Source organism: Chiloscyllium plagiosum, unplaced genomic scaffold (genome assembly GCF_037043375.1).
Source record: "Chiloscyllium plagiosum isolate Xiang-an unplaced genomic scaffold, Cpla_swu_hap1 HiC_scaffold_27, whole genome shotgun sequence".
NCBI lineage: Eukaryota > Metazoa > Chordata > Chondrichthyes > Orectolobiformes > Hemiscylliidae > Chiloscyllium > Chiloscyllium plagiosum.
Window position 1 is genome coordinate 12673785 of NW_028270165.1, and position 22604 is coordinate 12696388.

General features: G+C 45.9%; 1 protein-coding gene across 1 annotated transcript in view; it reads right to left on the reverse strand.

The window, feature by feature from the left end:
* Window positions 1-13968: 13968 nt before the first annotated feature.
* Window positions 13969-22604, reverse strand: part of LOC148143143 (uncharacterized) — a 60870-nt gene continuing 52234 nt past the window's right edge. Inside the window, 2 exon segments of the mRNA XM_087974065.1 lie at window positions 13969-14939; window positions 14942-15308. Coding sequence (XP_087830191.1) covers window positions 14638-14939; window positions 14942-15308 — 669 coding nt within the window. The 3' untranslated portion in view covers window positions 13969-14637.

Genomic DNA, 22604 nt, shown 5'->3' on the forward strand with positions numbered 1-22604 from the left:
ACTTCTGTTCTCAAAGGGAAAGATACATCATGGAAAATGTGGTCCCTTGAGTCTATGGCAATTAAACATTTGTTTTTGAATCAATTAAAGAGATTATAACCACCAAGGCAAAAAGCTCATGGTAATTGAAAAGAATCAGCATGCTAATATGAAAACGAAATGTTGTTTCACCAATTTATTCATAGAATTCCGAGAGTGTGGAAAGAGACCATTTGGCCGATCAAGTCCTGCACCAATCCTCAAGTGCATCCCACCCAGATCCAGACCGCCACCCTCCTCCCGTAACCCTGCATTTAGCATAGCTAACTCACCAAGCTTGTACATCCAAGGACAATACGCAATCCAGCATGGCTAATCCACCCAACCTACACATCTTTGGACTGTGGAGCCCCCAGTGGAAACTCACTAAGACATAGATAGAACATGCAAACTCCAAACAGATAGTCGACTCAAGACTGAAATCAAATAGGTGTCTCTGGCCGTGAGAGGGAGCCACTGTGCCACCATGCTATCCTAAAGGAATTCTTTGAAAGAGTATGTAAATTGAAGCCTGCGGATGTACTGAACTCGAATATCCTAAAGGTGTTTGACATGTTTTCACGAAAAGCATATTGCACAGAGGAGCTCATGGTGTAAAGTATAGTTATAGAACATCAACTGACTGGCAGAAAACAGAATATGCAAAAAATGGTTCTTTTGTCAAATTGGTTGTATATGACAATGTATGGTGGGGTTCCAACAGGGATCTCTGCTGGCTCCTCAACTTTCTACAATTATATAGATGACTTACAGGAGGGGATCAAAGGTATGTGGTTACATTTGCAGGCAACACAAAGATAGCTGGAGATGTACATTGTGGGGATGACATATCAATGATGCAGATTGATAGATTGGTTAAATAAATAAGCAAAACTCTTGCAAGTGGTGTACAATATGGTAAAATGCAATTTGTTATCTACTTGGAGAACAACTGCATAATTCTGAGATGTAGAGGGATCGGGGGGGGGCCTTGCAAATAAGTCACAAGTTAGAATGCAAGCACAGCAAGTGACGAGAAAGGCCAATGACATAAATGTAAGGCGATTATGCCTCAGTTACAGAGCAATGATGGGACTACATCTTGAACACGGTGCTCGGTTTTGATATCCTTACCTAAGGAAGAATGAAAATACATTAAAGGCAATTCACAGAAGGTAAACTAGATTGACACCCACAATGAACAGACTGTCTAATGGAAAATCATTAGACAGGCAGGTCTAACTTTCAACCAGAGTTTGGAATAGCAAGGGGTGATTTGATTGAAGTTTCTATGAGCCTGAATGGTCTTCAAAAGATGGATGTTGAGGGATGTTTACTTACTGTTGTGAACGAACAATTAGATCACCCATTTATAGAGTCATAGAGATGTACAACATAGTAACAGACCCTTCGGTCCAACCCGTCCATGCTGACCAGATATCCCAACCCAATCTAGTCCCACCTGCCAGCACCCGGCCCATATCCCTCCAAACCCTTCCTATTCATATACCCATCCAAATGCCTCTTAAATGTTGCAATTGTACCTGCTTCCACCACTTCCTCTGGCAGCTCATTCCATACACATACCAACCTCTGCGTGAAAAAGTTGCCCTTTAGGTCTCTTTTATATCTTTCCCCCCTCACCCTAAACCTATGCCCTCGAGTTCTGGACTCTCCGACCCAGGGGAAAGACTGCCTATTTATCCTATCCATGCCCTCATAATTTTGTAAACCTCTATAAGGTCACTCCTCAGCCTCCAATGCTCCAGCAGCTCAAATCCTCCAACCCTGGCAACATTCTTGTAAATAGTTTCTGAACCCTTTCAAGTTTCACAACATCTTTCCAACAGGAAGGGGACCAGAATTGCACGCAATCTTCCAACAGTGGGCTAACCAATGTCCAATACAGCTGCAACATGTCCTCTCAACTCATGTACTCAATACTCTGACCAATAAAGGAAAGCATACCAAATGCCTTCTTCACTATCCCATCGACCTGCAACTCCATTTTCAAGGAGCTATGAACCTGCACTCCAAGGTCTCATTGTTCAGCAACACTCCCGAGGACTTTACCATTAAGTGTATAAGTCCTGCTAAGATTGGTTTTCCCAAAATGCAGCACCTCACATTTATCTGAATTAAACTCCATCTGCCACTTCTCAGCCCATTGGCCCATCTGGTTAAGATCCTGTTGTAATCTGCGGTAACTCTCTTCGCTGTCCACGACACCTCCAATTTTGGTGTCACCTGCAAACTTACTAACTGTACCTCTTATGCTCGCATCAAAATCATTTTGGTAGATGACAAAAAGTAGAGGGCCCAGCACCGATCCTTGTGGCACTCCACTGATCACATGCCTCCAGTCTGAAACACAACCCTCCACCACCACCCTCTGTGTTCTACCTTTGAGCCAGTTCTGTATCCAAGTGGCTAGTTCTCCCTGTATTCCGTGAGATCGAACCTTGCTAATCAATCTGCCATGGGGAACCTTGTCGAACACTTTACTGAAGTCCATATAGATCACATCTACTGCTCTGCCCTCATCAATCCTCTTTGTTACTTCTTCAAAAAACACAATCATTTGTGACAAAGAAGGAGGGAAATTTTTTGGAAGGTTGTGCAGCTTTGGAATACTTTGCGACAGAAGATAGTGGAGACAGGACCATTGAATATTTCTAAGGCAGAAGTAGATTAATTCCTTTGCCTAAGAAGAGGTTATGGGGATGGATGTGAATGTGCAATTTATAACACAAAGTAATCAGCCATTATCTTCTTGGAGTGGAGCAGCTTAATGAGCCGAATGGCTTACTTCAGCTCCTAATTTGGACATTCATATATTCTGCTAGCTAGAATGACCTGAGTTTGACCAGCATATATTTCCAATAAGCCCATGTTGATTCTGCTCTGTCCTGTCATTAATTTTTAACTGTCCTGTTGTTGTACCTTTCATTATAGATTCCCTGTGCTCTCGTCCTTCTTTCTAAAACAGTGGGATGTCATGTGCCACTTTCCAATTACCACTTTCCAGTGAACTAGCGTTAACCACCAAGCCCAGGGAATTTAGCTACTTTAAATCCTATTCAATTCTCTGATGCATTTTTGTTTCATACATATTAATATCCGTCAGTTCTTCATTTATACTAGCCCCTACAATCGCCATAATTTCTGGAAGCTATTAGTATTTTCCACTGAATGACATTTCCATCACTGAAACTCTTACCAGCAACATCCTGTGATTTAAACCTGTGACCTCCTGATTCAGAGAGAAGGCTGATCCCTACTAGCAGCTGGTTTGGGTGTATGACTGTCACCAACACGGGGGCAGTTTGGGAAATCCATTCTTGTTGGGCCAGTAAATACTCAATTCATGCTGCTCAGCATCAAAGGAGTTGACAGTGTCATGACAGTGTCAGTACCAAAGGAGTTGACAGTCAGTAATTTGATTTATCTGAAACAGGTGAGATGTTTCCTGCCTCTGTGCCAAAAGCAAAGATCATGTCCAAAGAATCTGTCCCTAGTGGAGGTTTACTGCTAACAATTGGAGTCCAAGACCTTTGTCCTTGGTTACTGATAGCTTATTGCTCGAGAGGTTGGATCAAGGGGAACATCTATCTAGTTCTTGGTCAACTATCAACTATCCAAGGGCAGAGGGGCATCAACTTGTGCAGAAAGGAGCAGGAAGAAGCTAAACAACATTCATGGGTTAAACGAATGAGTGGAAAAAATGTTTAATGTCACCTAATACGACAAAATCAGACCATTTACTTTTCACCCAAGAAAGACTGATTGGAGAACTGCTAAATTATGAGAAACTAAGCACTATAAAAGGGAAAAAAAGACTTTGGAGACCAAGTACACAAATCATCAAAAGTAGCAGACAGGTACAAAAACCAATTGAAAAATACAAATCGAGGCCTCTATTACAAAGGAGATGAAATACATGGGGTTGAAAGTTATGTTTCAGTTCCAAGCATCATAGAATTCTAACATCACAGATAGACACCATTGGCCTTTCATGTCTGATAATTGAATTCTGGTGGAGTTTCCTCGCTTTCACATTTGTGATGTGAAATTCTAACACCACCTCTGCACACTTCTGGAGACCTCGAGTTTACAGAATCACGCCACATTCCTCTCTACCTCCTCCAGGAATAACCATTTCTCCTGAGATACTGCCAGTTCCTCAGATTACTTGGTACCCCCGAATCCAATCCGCATGTCAGGAAATCTCTGGTGCTGCCCCGACACCAACAGTCACCCTTGGAACTGAAGAAAATGCAGAAATCTAAGGTGCAAAGAGACTTGGGTGTTCTAGTCCAGGATTCTCTCAAGGTAAACTTACAGGTTGAGACAGTAGTTAGGAAGGCAAATGCAATGATGACATTTAATTTGACAGGACTTGAATGTAAAAGTCGGGATGTACTTGAGGCTTTGTAACACTCTGGTCAGGCCATATTTGGAGTATTGTGTGCAGTTTTGGGCCCAAATCTCAGGAAGGATGTACTGGCCTAGGCGTGTGTTCAGAGGAGGTTCACGAGAATGGTCCCAAGAATGAACATCTGAACAAATAAGGAATGTTTCAGGACTCTGGGTCTATATTTAATGGAATTTAGAACGATGACGGGGGATCTAATTGAAACCGACAGAATTCTGAACAGACTGGATGTTGGGAAGATGTTTCCTTTGCTAGGAAAGGCTAGGAGCCGAGGGCACAGCCTTAGACCAAAGGGAAGACCCTTTAGAATGGAGGTAAAGAGAAACTTCTTCAGCTAGAGTGGTGAATCTATGGAATTCACTGCCACCGAAGACTGTGGAGGCCAGGTCATTGAGTACATTTAAGCTGTGAAAGATAGTTTCTTGAGTATGAAAGGGATCAGGGGTTACTGGGAGAATGGGGTTTAGAAACTTATCAGCCATGACTGAATCGCAGAGCAGTCACAATGGGCTGAATGGCCTAATTTCAGCCCCTATGGTCTTATGATTCACTGATGTGTGGAGGGGTGAGGAACGGGGGGAAAGAGATGAATACAATTAAGGGGAAGCTGGATACAGATGAGGGAGAAAGGAAGAGAAGGAAATACAAGAATTGTACATTAAATTACAGAACACATGCAGAGGGATCTGGGCATATAGATCCCTGAAAGTGGCAAAGCATGCAGCACGTGGTCAAGAAGGCATACAGCATGCTTGCCTTGAGTGTAAGAGTTGGCGAGTTATGTTACAGCTATTTATTCCGGCCACATTCATAACATTGCGTGCAGTTCTGGCCAGCATGCTACCGGAAGGACGTGGATGCTCTGGGAGAGGGTGCAGAGAAGGTTCACTAGGATGTTGCCTCTCATGAAAGCAAAAATCCTCTTTGGATTTCTTTTGATTTGCGAAAACAGGTACTAATGTGGGTCTTTTGTAAAAGCAAAGTGGTATAAAGCAAACGTGCGATAAGTGGGGGATATCAGTTTGCTGATGAGGGATGGGAAGGGGCAATGAAGAGGGGTAGGTGGAGGCTCAGGCAGAGCAAAAACACTTATAGAGGCCAATTGAGCCGACCAGCCTAGCCCTGTGGGACAGAGACAAATGTATCTATTTCAGACCTACCTGCAGGGGTTGGACAAACATTACACTCCATCCAGGGTAAAAATGTCCTCCATCTGCTCCTGCAGATCAATTCCGTAGGGAAGGTGCTATCAGACAGCACTGGAAGTAAAGTGGGTGCGAGAGCAGCAAACCCGACAGAAAGGATCCTCTTGCCCCTCCCACTTCACCCACTAAACAGGGTTCAAGGTGTGACTCAGCGGCAGTAACAGCAGAATACACTGGCACGAGAGTGTGTCCAGCAGAGATTCACACGATCGATCCCTGGAATGGTACGCCTAACATACGATGAATGGCTGATGATCCTGGGATTGTATTCATTTGCATTCAGAAGGTTGAGGAGAGATCTAATAGAAACTTACAAGATCATGCTTGGCTATGAAAGGCTGGATACTGGGAAGTTGTTTCCATTAGGCGGAGGAGACTAGGATCCAGGGACACAGCCTGATGATTCGAGGGGGTCAATTTTGAACAGAAATGAGGAGACATTTCTTCAGCCAGAGAGTGTGGGCCTGTGGAATTCATTGCCAGGGAGCGCAGTGGAGGCCAGGACGTTAAATGTCTTCAAGGCAGAGATTGCTAAATTCTTGATTAAGGAATTAAGGGCTACAGGGAGAGTGTGGGTAAGTGGAGCTGAAATGCCCATCAGCCATGATTAAATGACAGAATGGACTTAATGGGCTGAATGTCCTTACTTCCACTCCTATGTCTTATGGTCTTAATTCATCGATGTTGACTAGATATTCTAAATTAATCTAGTCCCATATGCCAGCACATGGCCCATACCCCTCTGAACCCTTCCTATTCAGAAACCATCCAGATGCCATTCACATATTGTAATTGTACCAGCCTCCACCATTTCCTCTGGCAGCTCATTCTTTACGCTCAATACCCTCTGAGTTAAAAAGTTGCCCTTAGGTTTCTTTTAAATCTTTGCTCATCCACCTCACCCTAAAACTATTACACTTTAGTTCTGGACACCCCCAGACCCAGGGGACAATACCTTGTCTATTTACCCAATCCATGCCTTTCATGATTTTATAAATGTATACAAACGCCTCTGCCGCACTCGAGAAAACAGCCCAAAACAATTCAGCTCAAACCCTCCAACACTGGCAGCATCCTTGTAAATCTTTTCTGAACCCTTTCAAGTTTCACAACGTCCTTTTGATAGCAGTGAGAGCAAAAGTGGCCTAACCAATGTCCTGTACAGCCACAACATAACCTCCCAACTCCGATACTCAGAGGATTGGAAAAGTTGTATTTTGTGGGTTTTGAAAACTGGGAAAGAATGGAAGTATAACCTGAACTTTTGAGGGTCAGTTTGGAAGCATCAACAGTTCGGGGGGGTGGGGGGGGGGTGGGGGTGGCAGAAAGAAGAGATGAGGGAAGGAAGCCAAATGTGCTGCAGCCAACACGGAGCAAGAACAGAGGATGTAAAACTGTTGCAGCCAGCTTGAAGCTGCAATGTGGATCATTGCACGTGCTGTACTTGAACCTGATGCATTTATTTGTGGGAATCAGATGCATTTTAAAAATAAAAATGAAGTATCTCCCCCTCCCCAATTGCTATCATCCGTCCCTCCTCACCCGGGTAATTAAGATACATACCTGAGTTGGCAGAGTAGATTCCCTCCTTGGATTCACTCCAGTTGCTACAAGTGAACAGATTTCCCCCTCCCTCTCTCCCTCCCAGGATGAGGAGTTGCCCAGAGGAGGGTGTTTCACATTGAAAGTGAAACTGCCACTTCCGCGTTGTGATGTCAAAAATGGGGCAGGGAGCGGGGACAGGCCGAGAGCAGAACTCTGCAGCAGATGGAAGGAGAGCAGTTTGCAAAAATCCCTTCCCTTCAAAGAATCCTCACAGTGTGGAAGCAGGCCACTCGGCCCAACAAGTCCAAACCAACATTCTGAATGGTAATTCACCCATATCCCTCCCCTTATTGCCCTACATTTATCCCAGAGTAATACACCGAACTTACACATCCCTGGACACTATGGAGGGAATTTAGCCTGGCCAATCCACCCTTGAAGATCTGGATCCCAGACGGGACCCCTCCGTCTCGAGATCGGTCAAAGAACGAACGGAATGCGGACTGTACAAAGCAAAGTTATCAGTTTAATAAAGCAAGGCAGTCTGACGCAATTCTGTCCAGCAATACAGAAGTTAAAGCTTCTGAGCTCCGTGGCGAAATTGCAGAATTACTTTCGAAAATTACATATCATTTACATGTTTTTTAAGAGACTGCACAGCCTTAAAAGACCAATAAAATGTAATAAGGTGACATGATTGACAGCATGTTAGTCCAATATTTCCTAGGAAACGGATTGTTTTACTCTCAAAATCATCCTGCGCTTGCTAGTTCAAGGTTAGTTCGAATACCAAATTCATATGATTCATATTATTAAACTCCATTGTTTTCTTTTCCCCAAAGCTAACCAACTCAGCAAAGCAGCAATTCAAGTTCACAGTGTCAAATCATAACCTGAAGCTATTTTAAATTGAAAAGCCATTTTGTGGTTAATAAAAACCTACATACACCTGTTGCTCCTAACAACAGCCTAAATTCAAATTTTAAATTCTCATCTGCCCCTGGGTTCATCTCCATCATTGCAAGCTCATCAGACGAGCCCCTTGCAAGGGGGGGGGGGGGGGGGGGGGATGATAAAGATCGAACTTGCCCTGATGTGTGGACTTGCCATTGCCAGCATTGGTGCACATGAAGGGACAGTTTACCTGTGCGATCCCGAGCAACCAGAGACTGTGCACCAACTATTCCAGGAAGATGTCCTGGTCTGCTGAGGGACTGTACATTACCAAGAATGACTATTGCAGTGGTCAGAGATTGAACAGGAGAAAGTGAGGGCTGCAGATGCTGGAGATCAGAGCTGAAAATGTGTTGCTGGAAAAGGGCAGCAGGTCAGGCAGCATCCAAGGAACAGGAGAATCGACGTTTCGGGCATAAGCCCTTCTTCTGAAGAAGGGCTTATGCCCGAAACGTCGATTCTCCTGTTCCCTGGATGCTGCCTGACCTGCTGCGCTTTTCCAGCAACACATTTTCAGCTTCATCAGAGATTGAACAGTTCATTTACAGAACAAGTCTAAATGGTCTTTACCCTGTAAAGGTGTTGTGTGCCAGTTTGATACCAGTTGTGCTATGAGCTACCCTGGTAAGCCTTGCCCCATCCAAATAGGTCACACCACAAAAGAGAAGATAGGAAAATGTTATCTTTCGATTACAATTTGTTTCTTCAAAGTCACAATAGAATATTTGGCAGGGATGAAGTGGTCTGTTATGTGCTGACTTCAGCAAAAGACTTTTTGACCCCTAATGGCACCAATGTCTTCCCAATTATGGGATGGGTGGAACTGTTCTGGTACAATAACCGCATCTCTTACCAAAAGACCTATCTATTGAACAGCCTGAAGGAAGTCACAAAGACAGGCATGCCTCTTATTGGCAAGGTCCCTCCCTTACCTACACTAAACCTGGTTATTATTTTGAATAAAGTAAGTACTCCTCATGCTGTAACTGTAGGAACATAGTCTCCCCTGAGTTTTGCATAGAATGGAAGAACCCAAAAGCTCTACAAAACAGTAATATCACTCTTTGGGATATGCAGCTCTCAGTGACTTTTTTCTGTAGGAGGATTTTCAGGAGTTATTAGCCATCAAAACCGTACTTATATCGTTTGTGGCATCACCCTTTTGGGTAATGAGACAACTGCTGCTTTATTGAGATCCGGATTTAAAATTTGAATTTAGGCTGTTGTTAGGAGCAACAGGTGTATGTAGGTTTTTATTAACCACAAAATTGCATTTCAATTTTAAATATTATTTTAAAATAAATATAACAAAATAGCTTCAGGTTATGATTTGACATTGAACTTGAATTGTTGCTTTGCTGAGTTGGTTGGATTTAGAAATAAAAGAGAACAATGGAGTTTGCATAATATGAATCATAAGTAATTTGGTATTCGAACTAACCTTGAACTGGCAAGCATGGGATGATTTTGGGGTAAAACAATCTGTTTCCCAAGAAATATCGTTGGACTAACCTGCTATCAATCATGTCACCTTATTACATTTTATTGGTCTTTTCTTGTAATTCAGGCTGTGCTGTCGCAAAAATAAATAATTCGTAATTTTCGAATGTAATTGTGTAATTTTGCCACGGAACACAAGCTTTTAACCTGTGTTGCTGGACAAATCTGTGCTAGGCTGCCTTATGTCATTAAGCTGATAACGTTGCTTTAAATAGACCGTACTCCTAGTGATTCTTTTGACCGATCTCGGACCGAGAATCCCAATTGAGGGGGTCCAGACCTTCACCCCAACCTGCAGAACCCCGAACACCATGGATACACTTACCTCGGCCAATCCACTCTAACCTGCACATCTCTGGACACTAGGGGTAAATTAGCATGGTCAACATACACTAACCAGACCATCCTTGGGGATTATCAGTAATTTAGCATGGCTGACCCCCTCCCTCCTCACCTGCACATCGCTGGACAGTGTGGGGAATGAAGCTCGGCCAAGGCCGAGGTTACCACGAGGTTGGAATTCTCTCCCAGAAATGACAGTGGATGGTGCCCTCACCAAGATGGCCGCCCGCGCTCCCCGCCCCAAGACAACATGCGCCTGACCCTCACAAAGATGGCGGCCGGTTACCCGGGCAACCCGAGAGCTCCTTCGCCGGTGAAGTAAACACTAGGCCTGTGGGGCTTCTATTGGAGGCCTGAGGCCTCCCCCTAGGAGTTTATAAACTCCCCAGTCTCCCTCCTCCCGCGGTTCCCCGGGATGTTCCTGAAACCTGGTCCTGTTCTGAAGGAGGATCCCCGGACCCGAAACACCTCCTCACATTCCTCCCGACACGAGCTGCCGGACCTGCTCAGCTTTTCCAGCGGCTCTTGTTCCTTCAGCCACCGGCGCCATTCTACTCCCACACTCAGGAACACTGCCTCAGTCCCGCTGCAGGACCTGCACTGCACATGCGCCAGCTCACAAGGGGCGGGGTCCAGGTGTGTGACGTCTCCCGGGTTGAGGGGGCGTGGCTGGGGAGGCCACCAACCAATCGGTGACGGCCCCCAGCCTCCAGAAAGGTTAAAAATCACACCACACCAGGTTATAGTCGAACAGGTTTAATTGGAAGCACTAGCTTTCGGAGCGACGCTCCTTCATCAGGTGATTGTGGAGGGCTCGATCGTAACACAGAATTTATAGCAAAAATTTGCAGTGCGATGTAACTGAAATTATACATTGAAAAATTGATTGTCTGTTAAGCCTTTCATCTGTTAGAATACAGTGATAGTTTCACTTCTTTCATGTGTAAATCACAAAACCCTTGTTTAAAGTTGCATTCTCAGGGTAGCTGTTAACAGTAGTGATAGCTAGACAATGTGTTGAAGGTGTTAGCCCCCTGTGTTCTCTGTCTATGACCTGATGTTTAGATTGATTCTAAAAAGTGAGATAACAGAGTTTTACATAAATTCATGCAGTTTTTGAGCTCAGAGTTCTACAGGAATGTATGCAGTTTTTGAGCAAAGTGCAATGTAACTCTGCAAGTACAAATTCACCCCACAAAATATGTGTGCATGTGGGTCTTTGTCTGTCTGTGTGTCAACATGGACCCACCGGAGGGCCGCTGCCCTGGGCTTGACATGTATGCTCAAACTGTCAGGAAATATATAAATGCCAGATTCATCAGCCATACCCATAAGGTAGAACAAAACATCACCCGTTCCCAACACAATGCCATCCAGGCTCTCAAAACCAATCGTCAAACCAGCAGATAAAGGAGGAGCCGTTGTCATTCAGAATAGAACAGATTACTGCAAGGAAGGTGTACCGATAACTGAACAACTAGGAACACTACAGGCAACTACCAGCTGATCCGACCAAAGAACACACCCGAGAATCAAACACACTGATCAGAATTTTGGATCCAATCCTTCTCAGTTCCCTACGCGCCCTCATCCCACGTACTTCTCGTGTAGGCGACTTCTACTGCCTTCCAAAGGTACACAAAGCCAACACACCGGGACGTCCCATCGTGTCGGGAAATGGGACCCTATGTGAGAATCTCTCTAGCTATGTGGAAGGCATCTTGAAACCTATTGTACAGGGGATCCCCAGCTTCTGTCGCGACACTACGGAATTCTTACAGAAACTCAGCACCCATGGACCAGTCGAACCGGGAACATTCCTCCGCACAATGGACGTTTCTGCACTCTACACCAGCATCCTCCACAATGATGGCATCGCAGCAACAGCCTCAGTCCTCAACACCAACAACTGCCAGTCTCCAAACACCATCCTACAACTCATCCGCTTTATCCTCGATCAAAACGTCTTCACCTTTGACAACCAGTTCTTTTCCCAGACACACGGAACAGCCATGGGGACCAAAGTTGCACCCCAATATGCCAACATTTTTATGCACAGGTTCGAACAAGATTTCTTCTCTATGCAGGATCTCCAACCGACATTGTACACCAGGTACATTGATGACATTTTCTTCCTCTGGACCCATGGCGAGGAGTCACTGATAAAACTACACAGTGACATCAACAAGTTTCATCCCACCATCAAACTCACCATGGACTACTCTCGACTGTGTCTCATTCTTGGACACGTGCGTCTCCATCAAGGACGGACACCTCAGCACCACACTCTATCGCAAACCCACATACAACCTCACAATGCTACACTTCCACAGCTTCCACCCAAAACATACTAAAACAGCCATTCCCTATGGACAAGCTCTACGCATACACTGGATCTGCTCAGATGAGGAGGAACGTGACGGACACCTGGAAGTACTCAAGGATGCCCTCACAAGAACGGGGTACAATGTTCAACTCATCGACCGCCAGTTCCTACGTGCCACAGCAAGGAACCGTAATGACCTCCTCAGGAGACAGACACGGGCTGCAACTGACAGGGTACCCTTCGTTGTTCAGTATTTCCCAGGAGCTGAAAAATTACGCCATGTTCTTCGTGACCTGCAACACATTATCAATGAGGATGAGCACCTCACCAAGACCTTCCCCACACCTCCACTATTTGCCTTTAAACAACCACCAAACCTCAAACCGATCATTGTTCGTAGCAAACTGCCCGGCTCTCAGGACAACTCCATACAACCCTGTCACGGTGGACGCTGCAAAACGTGTCAGATTATGGACATAGATACCACTATTACGCGTGGGAACACCTCCCACTGTGTACATGGCAGGTACTCATGTGACTCAGCCAACATTGTCTATCTTATACATTGCAGGCAGAGATGCCCGGAGGCATGGTACATTGGGGAAACCGATCAAACGGATGAATGGGCACCGCACAACAATCAACAGACAGGAGGGTTCCCTCCCAGTTGGGGAACACTTCAGTGGTCCAGGACATTCAGCCTCGGACCTTCGGGTGACCATCCTCCAAGGTGGACTTCGGGACAGGCAGCAGAGGAAAGTGGTCGAGCAGAGGCTGATAGCTAAGTTCGGTACCCATAGGGAGGGCCTCAACCGGGACCTTGGGTTCATGTCACATTACAGGTGATCACCATTGCACTACACACACACACAGATATTCCTACACACACACACACACACACTCTCACATACACACAGACACAGACACCCACACACACCATTATAGACACACAGACTCCCACACTTGCACCCCCTCACAGACTTAAGACACTCTGCACTCACCACACACACACACTCACAACCCCCATCCCAGACAGACACACACACAGACAGACAAAGACCCACATGCACACATATATTTTGTGTGGTGAATTTTTTTGGTACTTTCAGAGTTACATTGCACTTTGCTCAAAAACCACATACATTCCTGTAGAACTCTGAGCTCAAAAACTGCACGAATTTATGTAAAACCCTGATTCTAATCTAAAAAGTGAGATTTTTAACTTTATCCACCCTAGTGGACACAGCTCACACCTCCCAGCGCTGCCAGGAAACTGTACAATGCCGATGACGTGATGTAGTACCTGCACTCCTGAAAAATTTACAATTTCTAACAATACTGGCTACTCATTCACTGCTGCAACCGATACACAACATTGGAAACATAGTATAGGAGGTTATAAGAAATGAGCACAGCAGATCAGGCAGCAACCGAGGAGCAGGAACATCAACGTTGCCCAAAATGTCGATTTTCTTGTTCCTTGGATGCTGCCTGACCGGCTGTGCTTTGCCAGCACCACTCTAATCTCCAGCATCTGCAGTTCTCACTTTCACCTGTAAGAAATGAGCAGTTTTAAAACAAAAACCTGTTGCAGTTCAAAGCTCTCAATGAGAGTCTGAGCTCGGTGGGAAGTTCAGGTAATCTTTATTGCGACCCAACTTTGTTACAGCTTCAGAAGCTCCCAGCAGAAAGACGTACAAAAAGTAGCAATTTTTAAACAACAGCTCAAGGTCAAAGTGCACACACCCCCTCCAACCCCTCACTTTCTTCATTATTGGTCACCACCAAGTTGTCCCTTTGTAATTGGATCCTTGGTACAGCCTTAACCCGGAGGAAGTATTGCCTCACTCAGCAATTTCAACCCAGACCTTGTCTCCAAGTAAGTTGGACGGGCAGGTGTAGAGTCAACCACACTGCTGTGGGTCTGGAGTTACGTGTAGGTCAGACTGGGTAAAGGATGCAGCTGGGACGACTGAGTGAATCCTCTCCCACAATGACAGGTTCCTTCCCTAAAAAGGAACTGAGTGAATCAGATGGGGGTTTTCTTCCACCCCCAGCCCACCGACAATGGTTTAATCGTTAAATTCTAACCTCCAGATTTCAGACCAAATTCCAATTCCACCATCTGTCGCGGTGGGAATCAAACCGGGAGCCCTGGAATTGGGTTGATAGTTCAGTCGGTAATGATGGCCGTTAGTCCTTCAATACCCCTGCAATGGCACGTGAACTCACAGGTGGGAGGAGCGGGTGAAGGCCTTCCCACACTCGGGACAGCTGAAGGGCCTCTTCCCCCCTGTGGACCCACTGGTGGGTCAGCAGGTTGAAGGAATTGCTGAAGGCCTTCCTACACTCAGGGCAGCTGAGGGCCTGTCCCCCGTGTGGACCCGCTGGTGGGTCAGCAGAGCAGAGGAATGGCTGAAGGCCTTCCCGCACTGGGGCCAGCTGAAGGGCCTCTCCCCTGTGTGGACCCGCTGGTGGGTCAGCAGGTTGGAGGAATTGATTAAGGCTTTCCCACACTTGGGACAGAAGAACGGCCTCTCCCCCGTGTGGATCCGCTGGTGGATTAGCAAGTTGGAGGCCTGGGTAAAGGCCTTTCCACACTCAGGACAGCTGAAGGCCTCTCCCCTTTGTGGACCCGCTGGTGGGTCAGCAGAGCAGAGGAATGGCTGAAGGCCTTCTCGCACTTTGGGCAGCTGAAGGGCCTCTCTCCCGTGTGGATCCGCCGGTGGGTCAGTAGGTTGGAGGCCTGGGTAAAGGCCTTCCCACACTCAGGGCAGCTGAAGGGCCTCTCCCCTGTGTGGACACACTGGTAGGTCAGCAGGGTGGAGGTCTTGGTAAAGGCCTTCCCGCACTCAGGGCAGCTGAAGGGCCTCTCCCCCGTGTGGATCCGCTGGTGGGTCAGCAGGTCGGAGGAACTGATAAAGGCCTTCCCACACTCGGGGCAGGAGAACGGCCTCTCCCCGGTGTGACTACGCCAATGAATCTCCAGGGCAGACGGGACACAGAAGCCTTTCCCACAGTCGTCACACTTCCACCGTTTCTCCACGGGACGGGATTCCTCAGGTTTCTCCATGGCCAAAGCTTCAGCCACACATAAATGTGTGTACAGCCCCTCCCCGGTGTGAATTGCTCTTTCTGGGCTGTACAACTGTTTCAGGCTCCACTCTCCATGTACTGCAACGGTATGGTCTCTCAGCCAGTCCCACTGATGCTGAAAACGTACTCAAACAGGAACCACAAAGCTTTGCTCCTTCTCACAGAATCATAGTTGAAAACAGTTGCGGTCCCGATGGATTGAGTAACTGTCAGACATTGACGTGAAAGTGAGGACTGCAGACGCTGGAGATTCAGAGTCAAAAAGTGCAGCGCTGGTAAAGCACGAGGAGCAGGAGAGTCAACGTTTCGGGTAGAAGGCCTTCATCTGTTAATTTTGAAACTTCCGCCATCAGATCTTCAAATACTCTGTAAAAATAGATTACAAAAGTCATCACTGTCAGTGCAGGGTAGAAATTCTGAACAAGCAATTCTACTTTCTGTGGAATATTCTTTTCTTTTGTTATTCCACAAAATTGAAAGCACCATCCCACTCTCTCTCCCCCTCTGTTCTCACTCCGTTCTAACTAATTCTCCTGAAGGTGCTGATTCAGGATCTTACAGGGGCAGAAAAGCAAAAACATCAAGACTGACATCTCTCTGAATTTTGGATACCTCCACCTGAAAGTTAATATCTTTCACAACACTGGGATCCTGCTGAGAGTGAGCAGGTCTGATTTTGGGAAGCAAAAAAAAAGTTTGTGACAATCCCTTCTCTTCAGAGAATCCCCACAGTGTGGAAGCAGGCCACTCAGCCCAAATATTCCACACTGTCCCTCCGAAGGGTAACCCAGCCACACCCATTCCCTTACCCCTATTTCTCAGCATTTACCCCCTGATTAATGTGCCTAACCTGCATGTCCCTGGGCACTATGTAATTTAGCACAGTCAATCCATTCTAACCTGGACAAAGTTAAAAATCACACGACATCGGGTTATAGTTCAACAGGTTTATTTGGAAGCACTCGCTTTCAGAGTGCTGATCCTTCATCAGGTGACTGTGGATGAATAACGTCATAAGGGTGGCATGGTGACACAGTGGTTAGCACTGCTACCTCACAGTGCCAGAGACCCGGGTTCAATTCCAGCCTCGGGCAACTGTCTGTGTGGAGTTTGCATTCTCCCCATGTCTGTGTGGGCACCCTCTGGGTGCTCCGGTTTCCTTCCACAGTCCAAAGATGTGCAGGTTATGTGAATTGGCCATGCTAAATTGCCTGTAGTGTTAGGTGTAGGGGAATGGGTCTGGGTGGGTTGCTCTTCGGAGGGTCGGTGTGGACTTGTTGGGCTGAAGGGCCTGTTTCCACACGAAGTAATCTAATCTGAGACACAGAATTTATTGGAAAACATTATAGTGAAATGATGTATTGAACAAAACTGGATTATTAAGTCTTTCATCTTTTAGAATGGGTTGCAGTTATTATTACCATGTAAATCCCAGAAATTCTTGTAGGTCACTTTCTCAAGATAACTTGATTTTATAGCAAAATGTGACATCTCAGCTCAGACAATGCATTAAAGGTGCAAGGTCAGAGTCTGTCTGTGTCCCAATCTTGAGGCAGACTGGTTCTATTTCCAAAGCAGAATTTACAAACTATTATATGGATTGACTGCCTGCAGATTGTGCATTTTTTGAGCAAAATAGAATGTATCTGCATTTATCATTCTCCAAGTTCAAATTCACCCCCATGGACTTATAAGTGCGTATGTGCATGAGAGAAAAAAAAGTCTGTTTCTGTGCTGTATATTTCTGTGCCTGTTTGATAACAGTCTTGATTTGGAGATGCCGCTGTTGGACTGGGGTGGACAAAGTTATAGTCCAACAGGTATAATTGGAAGCACACTAGCTTTCGGAGCGACGCTCCTTCATCAGGTGGTAGTGGAGGGCTCAATCCTAACACACAGAATTTATAGCAACAATTTACAGTGTGATGTAACTGAAATTATACATTGAAAAATTGATTGTCTGTTAAGCCTTTTATCTGTTAGAATACAGTGATAGTTTCACTTCTTTCATGTGTAAATCACAAAACTTTTTTTGTTTAAAGTTGCATTCTCGGGTTAGCATTCTCAGGACAGGCAGAGCAGAGAAAAGTGGCCGAGCAGAGGCTGATAGCTAAGTTCAGTACCCATAGGGAGGGCCTCAACCGGGACCTTGGGTTCATGTCACATTACAGATGACCACCATTGCACTACACACACACACAGATACACACATACACACGGACACACATACGCGCACACAGACACCTCCACACACCCTTACAGACACACACACTCCCACATTCACCCCCTCACAGACTTAAGACACTCTGCACTCACCCCACACACACACACACACACACACACACACACAACCCAGACAAAGACCCACATGCACACATACGTCTATTTTACTGCTCCTCGGATGCTGCCCGAACTGCTGTGCTGTTCCAGCACCACTTATCCAGAATCTGTCATCGTGACATGTTACAGTGACTTTCCATCTGTTTTTACTGGGGCTTGTGCTTTTTACCCTCACTGTTTTTTTAATCCTTGTGCTGAATACCCTGGCTGTTTTTTTAATCCTTGTGCTGTTTCCCCCTCACTGTTTGTTTAATCCTTGTGCTGTTTACCCTGGCTGTTTTTTTAATCCTTGTGCTGTTTCCCCCTCACTGTGTGTTTAATCCTTGTGCTGTTTACCCTCACTGTGTGTTTAATCCTTGTGCTGTTTACCCTCACTGTTACTTGTGCAATTGCTGAGGGTAGTGTGTAAATACTAGTGAAGGAGATTATGCACTAACATGTATATGTTACCCAGTCACTGAAGGGGCAGGATCTGTTGAGAATGGTTAGTAAAGCATGTGATGTACCAAGCCTTGTAAACATGGATATAGTTTGTTATTTGTCAAAGTATCCTATTTGTTATTAAGTCATAGAGTTGTACAGCTCGGAAACAGATCCTTTGGTCCAACCCGTTCATGCCGACCAGGTATCCTAACTCAGTGTCGAGAGTGTAGTGCTGGAAAAGCACAGCAGGTCAGGCAGCATCCGAGCAGCAGGAGAACCAACATTTCGGGCATAAGCCTTTCATCACGAGGGTTGGTGGCAGGGAGGAGTGGAAGGGAGGGGGAAGGACTGGGAAGGGAGTTGGGGATGGGAAGGGAGGTTATTTGAATTGGAGAACTCAATGTTGAGTCCTCTGGGCTGTGGACTGCTCAGGAGGAAGGTGAGGTGTTGTTCCTCCAATTTGCAGCTTGGTGTGTTGTGGCAATGGATGAGGTTAAAGATGGTCATGTCAGAAAGGGAGTGGGAACGGGAATGAAAACAGGTGGTGACTGGGAAGTCCGTACGGCCTCTGCAGACCCGGCTGCAATGCCTGGCGAACCATTCCCCAAGTTTACGCTTGGTCGTCCCAATATAGAGAAGACTACAGTTGGCAAACACATGGCAAATGCAGTACCACAATGTGAAGTCATAGCTTTTGTTTAAATGGAGATGTATTTGGATGTGGAGGAAGTGAGAACTGCAGATGCTAGAGATCAGAGTCAGAAAGTGTGGTGCAGGAAAAGCACAGCAGGTCAAGCAGCATCCAAGGAGGAGACTCGACGTTTCGGGCACAGGCCCTTCATCAGGAATGACGTGTGGGTGTACAAAGTGGCCTCAGCGCCCTCCTACACCAGTCAATGCCAGTCATCAGACAGATGCAGCAAGCAATCAGCAAGAGGAATTGAGTTCAGAATTGGGGATATCTCCCTGCAGTTAGGGGGTCCTTGAATATATTCAAGGCTGAGTTCATCTGATTTTGGAACAACAAAGAAGTGGATGTTTACGGGGGAAAGCAAGAAAATGGTTTTAAGACCAGTACAGAACAGTGACAGAGTCAGACAGCACAGAAACAGACCCTTCAGTCCAACTAGTCCATGCGGATTGTGTTCTCAAACCAAACTAGTCCCAGCTGCCTGTGTTTGGCTCATATCCCTCCAAACCTTTCCTATTCACTTACTTAATCAAAACATTGTAACTGTATCTGCATCCACCACTTCCTCTGGACATTCATCCCACACATGAACCACTCTGAAAAAACATGGCGCCTCTGAAGACTTTTTAAAATCTTTCTCCACTCACGCTCAAAATTTGCTTTCTCATCTTGAAACCACCACCCGAAGGAAATGACACCTGCCATTCAGCTCATCTATCCCCCGCCCCCCCATGATTTTATAAACCTCGATAAGGTCACCTCTCAACCGTCTATGCTTCAGTGAAAAAGTCCCAGTCTATCCACCTCGATGTAGGTAGATCCATATCCAGTTATGATGTGTTCAATACTGGTGCAGGGTCAAAAGACCAAATGGCCGACTCCTGCTCCCATTCTCTCTCTCTCTCTGTCCTGGACAGCAAGAGACCATAGGATATAGGAGCAGAAATGAGGCCATTCAGCCCATCAGGTCTGCTCATACCATTCAATCGTAGCCGATACGTTTCTCAACCCTATTCTCCCAATTTCAGAAAAGTGAAAACCGAGGGAGTGTGTGGGATGGAGATATTTAGCTTCTAGGGAATAAGAGAGGAAAGAGAGTTCACTATAAATTAGAATTGATTGGATTGGCCGAGCAGTGGCAAATGCAATTTAATTTAGAGAAGTGTCAGGTTTGAATTTTGGTCAAGCAATCCAGGCAGGACTGACACAGTCAAGGGGAGTGTTGCAGAATAAAGAGACCTTGGAGTGCAGGTTCATAGTTCCTTGAAAGTGGAGTCACAGGTCGATAGGATAGTGAAGGCGGCATTTGGTATGCTTTCCTTTATTGGTCAGAGCATTGAATATAGGCGTTGGGACGTCATGTTGTGGCTGTACATTATTTTGGCCTGTTTTGGAATACTGCGTTCAGTTCTGGTCTCCCGGATGTAGGAAAGAACTTGTGAAACTTTGAAAGGGGTTGGAAAGCTTTACAAGACTGTTACCAGAGTTGGAGAGGCTGAGTAAGCCAGGAAAAATTTCCTGGAAGCATCGGAGGCTGAGGGGTAAACTTGTCGACATTAAAAAGGGGCATGGATAGGGTGAATACCCAAGGTCCTCTCCCCAGGGCAGGGGAGTCCAAACTCGAGGGCATATGTTAGAGGTGAGAGGGGAAAGATTTAAAAGGGACCTAAGGGACAACGTTTTCATGCAGAGGGTGGTGCATGTATAGAATGAGCTGCCAGGGGAAGTGGTGGAGGCTGGTACAATTACAACATTTAAAAAGCATCTGAGTGCGTACATAAATTAGAAGGGTTGAAAAGGACATGGGCCACATGCTGGCAAATGGGAATCGATTGATTTCAGATATCTGGTTGGCACGAACGAGTTGGGTCGAACTGTCTGTTTCCATGGTGGAGGACTCTAGTCATTTTTGGTGAAAGCAGAAATATGGTGTGAAGACTGGACTTTCAGAGCAGCTTTCATAGATGTTTTGCCCTTACTGGGACCGGAAGAAGTTACAATGAAATCTTTCATTTCTGAGACAGCAAGCAACTAAATTAGTACATCCGGGATTTTGGTGGAAAGTGGGAATTCGTTGCGCTGTGGGGATGAAGCCATACCCTATCCAGTTATTTCTGCTGGTGGATTAGACTAGGCCAAAAGATTTGGAGGACGGGATTTAGAACACAGATGAGGAGGAACTACTTTTCCCACAGAATAGTGAATCTATGGAATGGACATGACCAAAATTGCAATGTGTAAACAACACGAAGGTGAGACAGTGTCCCAGTACCTTCCGCGCCTCACTCTAATCCATAATGCCTGGAGTGGACCGACACCACCCGAGGACATAACGATGGCAGAAATCACACCGTATGAGGCACACCTGAGCAACAGCTTCATCAATGGGATGAAGGACAAAATAGCAAAAGAGGTAAAAGACACATTTATTACCTGGGACACGGGAAAGCTCAATTTGATAGAACAACACGCGATACATGCTGAAAAATTGCTGGCTCAAGAGAAGGATAATCTCAGCTTGCTATGATGCAAATGGTCGCCCAGCCGTTGGAGGGAGATGCTGTGGGAAAAGGGAGAGGCAGAGGTGGAGGTCACGGAAGAGGGGCTGGCAGAGGTAGATCTGGCAGGTGCTTTGTTTGTGGAACAATGGACCACCGGGCAAGGCAGTGCCCACACAGACAGCCTCAGTCAGCCCTGAAGGCTGGACAGCAGGGTGACTGACAGGAGTTGTGATAAGAGTGGGGTTTACCACATCCCTGTTGTGCAAAACCAGTAATTGGGAAACATTCCAATTCTCAGTTTTGTTATCGGAATTCTGTCCTTTAAATCTGATGGCTCAGAATCTCAGTGAGACTGGGGTTGGATTTGCTCAGTCCCCCGAAAGGCTTGCAGATAATACGAAAAGATGACTTACCAGTGCAGGCTGTAAAATACAACTCACGACCCCTGATGTATGTCTATGAATGGCGATTAAGCCAGACAGCGATACGTTCAGTGAGCGATTCACTCGCCATGGAAGCAAGTAACCATGTTCATCCTATTAACACCGGTGTTCTTGCTGGGGATATGCTGCACTGCACAGCACACATACACCGCGATAGCCCTGACAAATCATTTGGGAAGGATTGGTTCAGGAGACGGGTTAAACCAGATCAATTGTCATTGTGCGAACTTTATTGGAATGACTACAGATGTGCAGTCAGTGTGAACTTATCTAAGGTCTCTGTGACGGCAAGCAGAACCTATCTTTTTGACGTGGAAGGCTCTTTTCCTCACGTGTCATTGGCGAAGGTGTCCGGAAACAGGTGGCAGGATTTGGGACCATGGGTACTAAAGGCACAAAAAACCAAAAGTCTTGAGGGACGATGTGGGTATCTGGTTCAGTGAAGATATGCGGACATAGAGGAAGAAACTAAGTTGGCTAACTCAGGCAGATAGGGCAGTCCAGGTAACCCCGGCTAGCCTGGAGAGCCTAGGAAGGTAGCCTTATACTATATTGGCATTTTCCTAAAGTAGAAATCTCGGACCCAAGATTGAGAAAGGTCCCTACTGAGCTGTGGACAAAAGGCAAACATGACGTGGGGCTCATATGAGGCTGTGAACCCATACAAATAACCCCCAAGTCTGAGTATCGGCCTTGCAGAGCACAACACCCGTTAAAACCAAAGGCTATCGAAGGAATTACTCCAGTCTTTGAATCCCTCCTAAAGGCTGGAGTGATAATCCCCT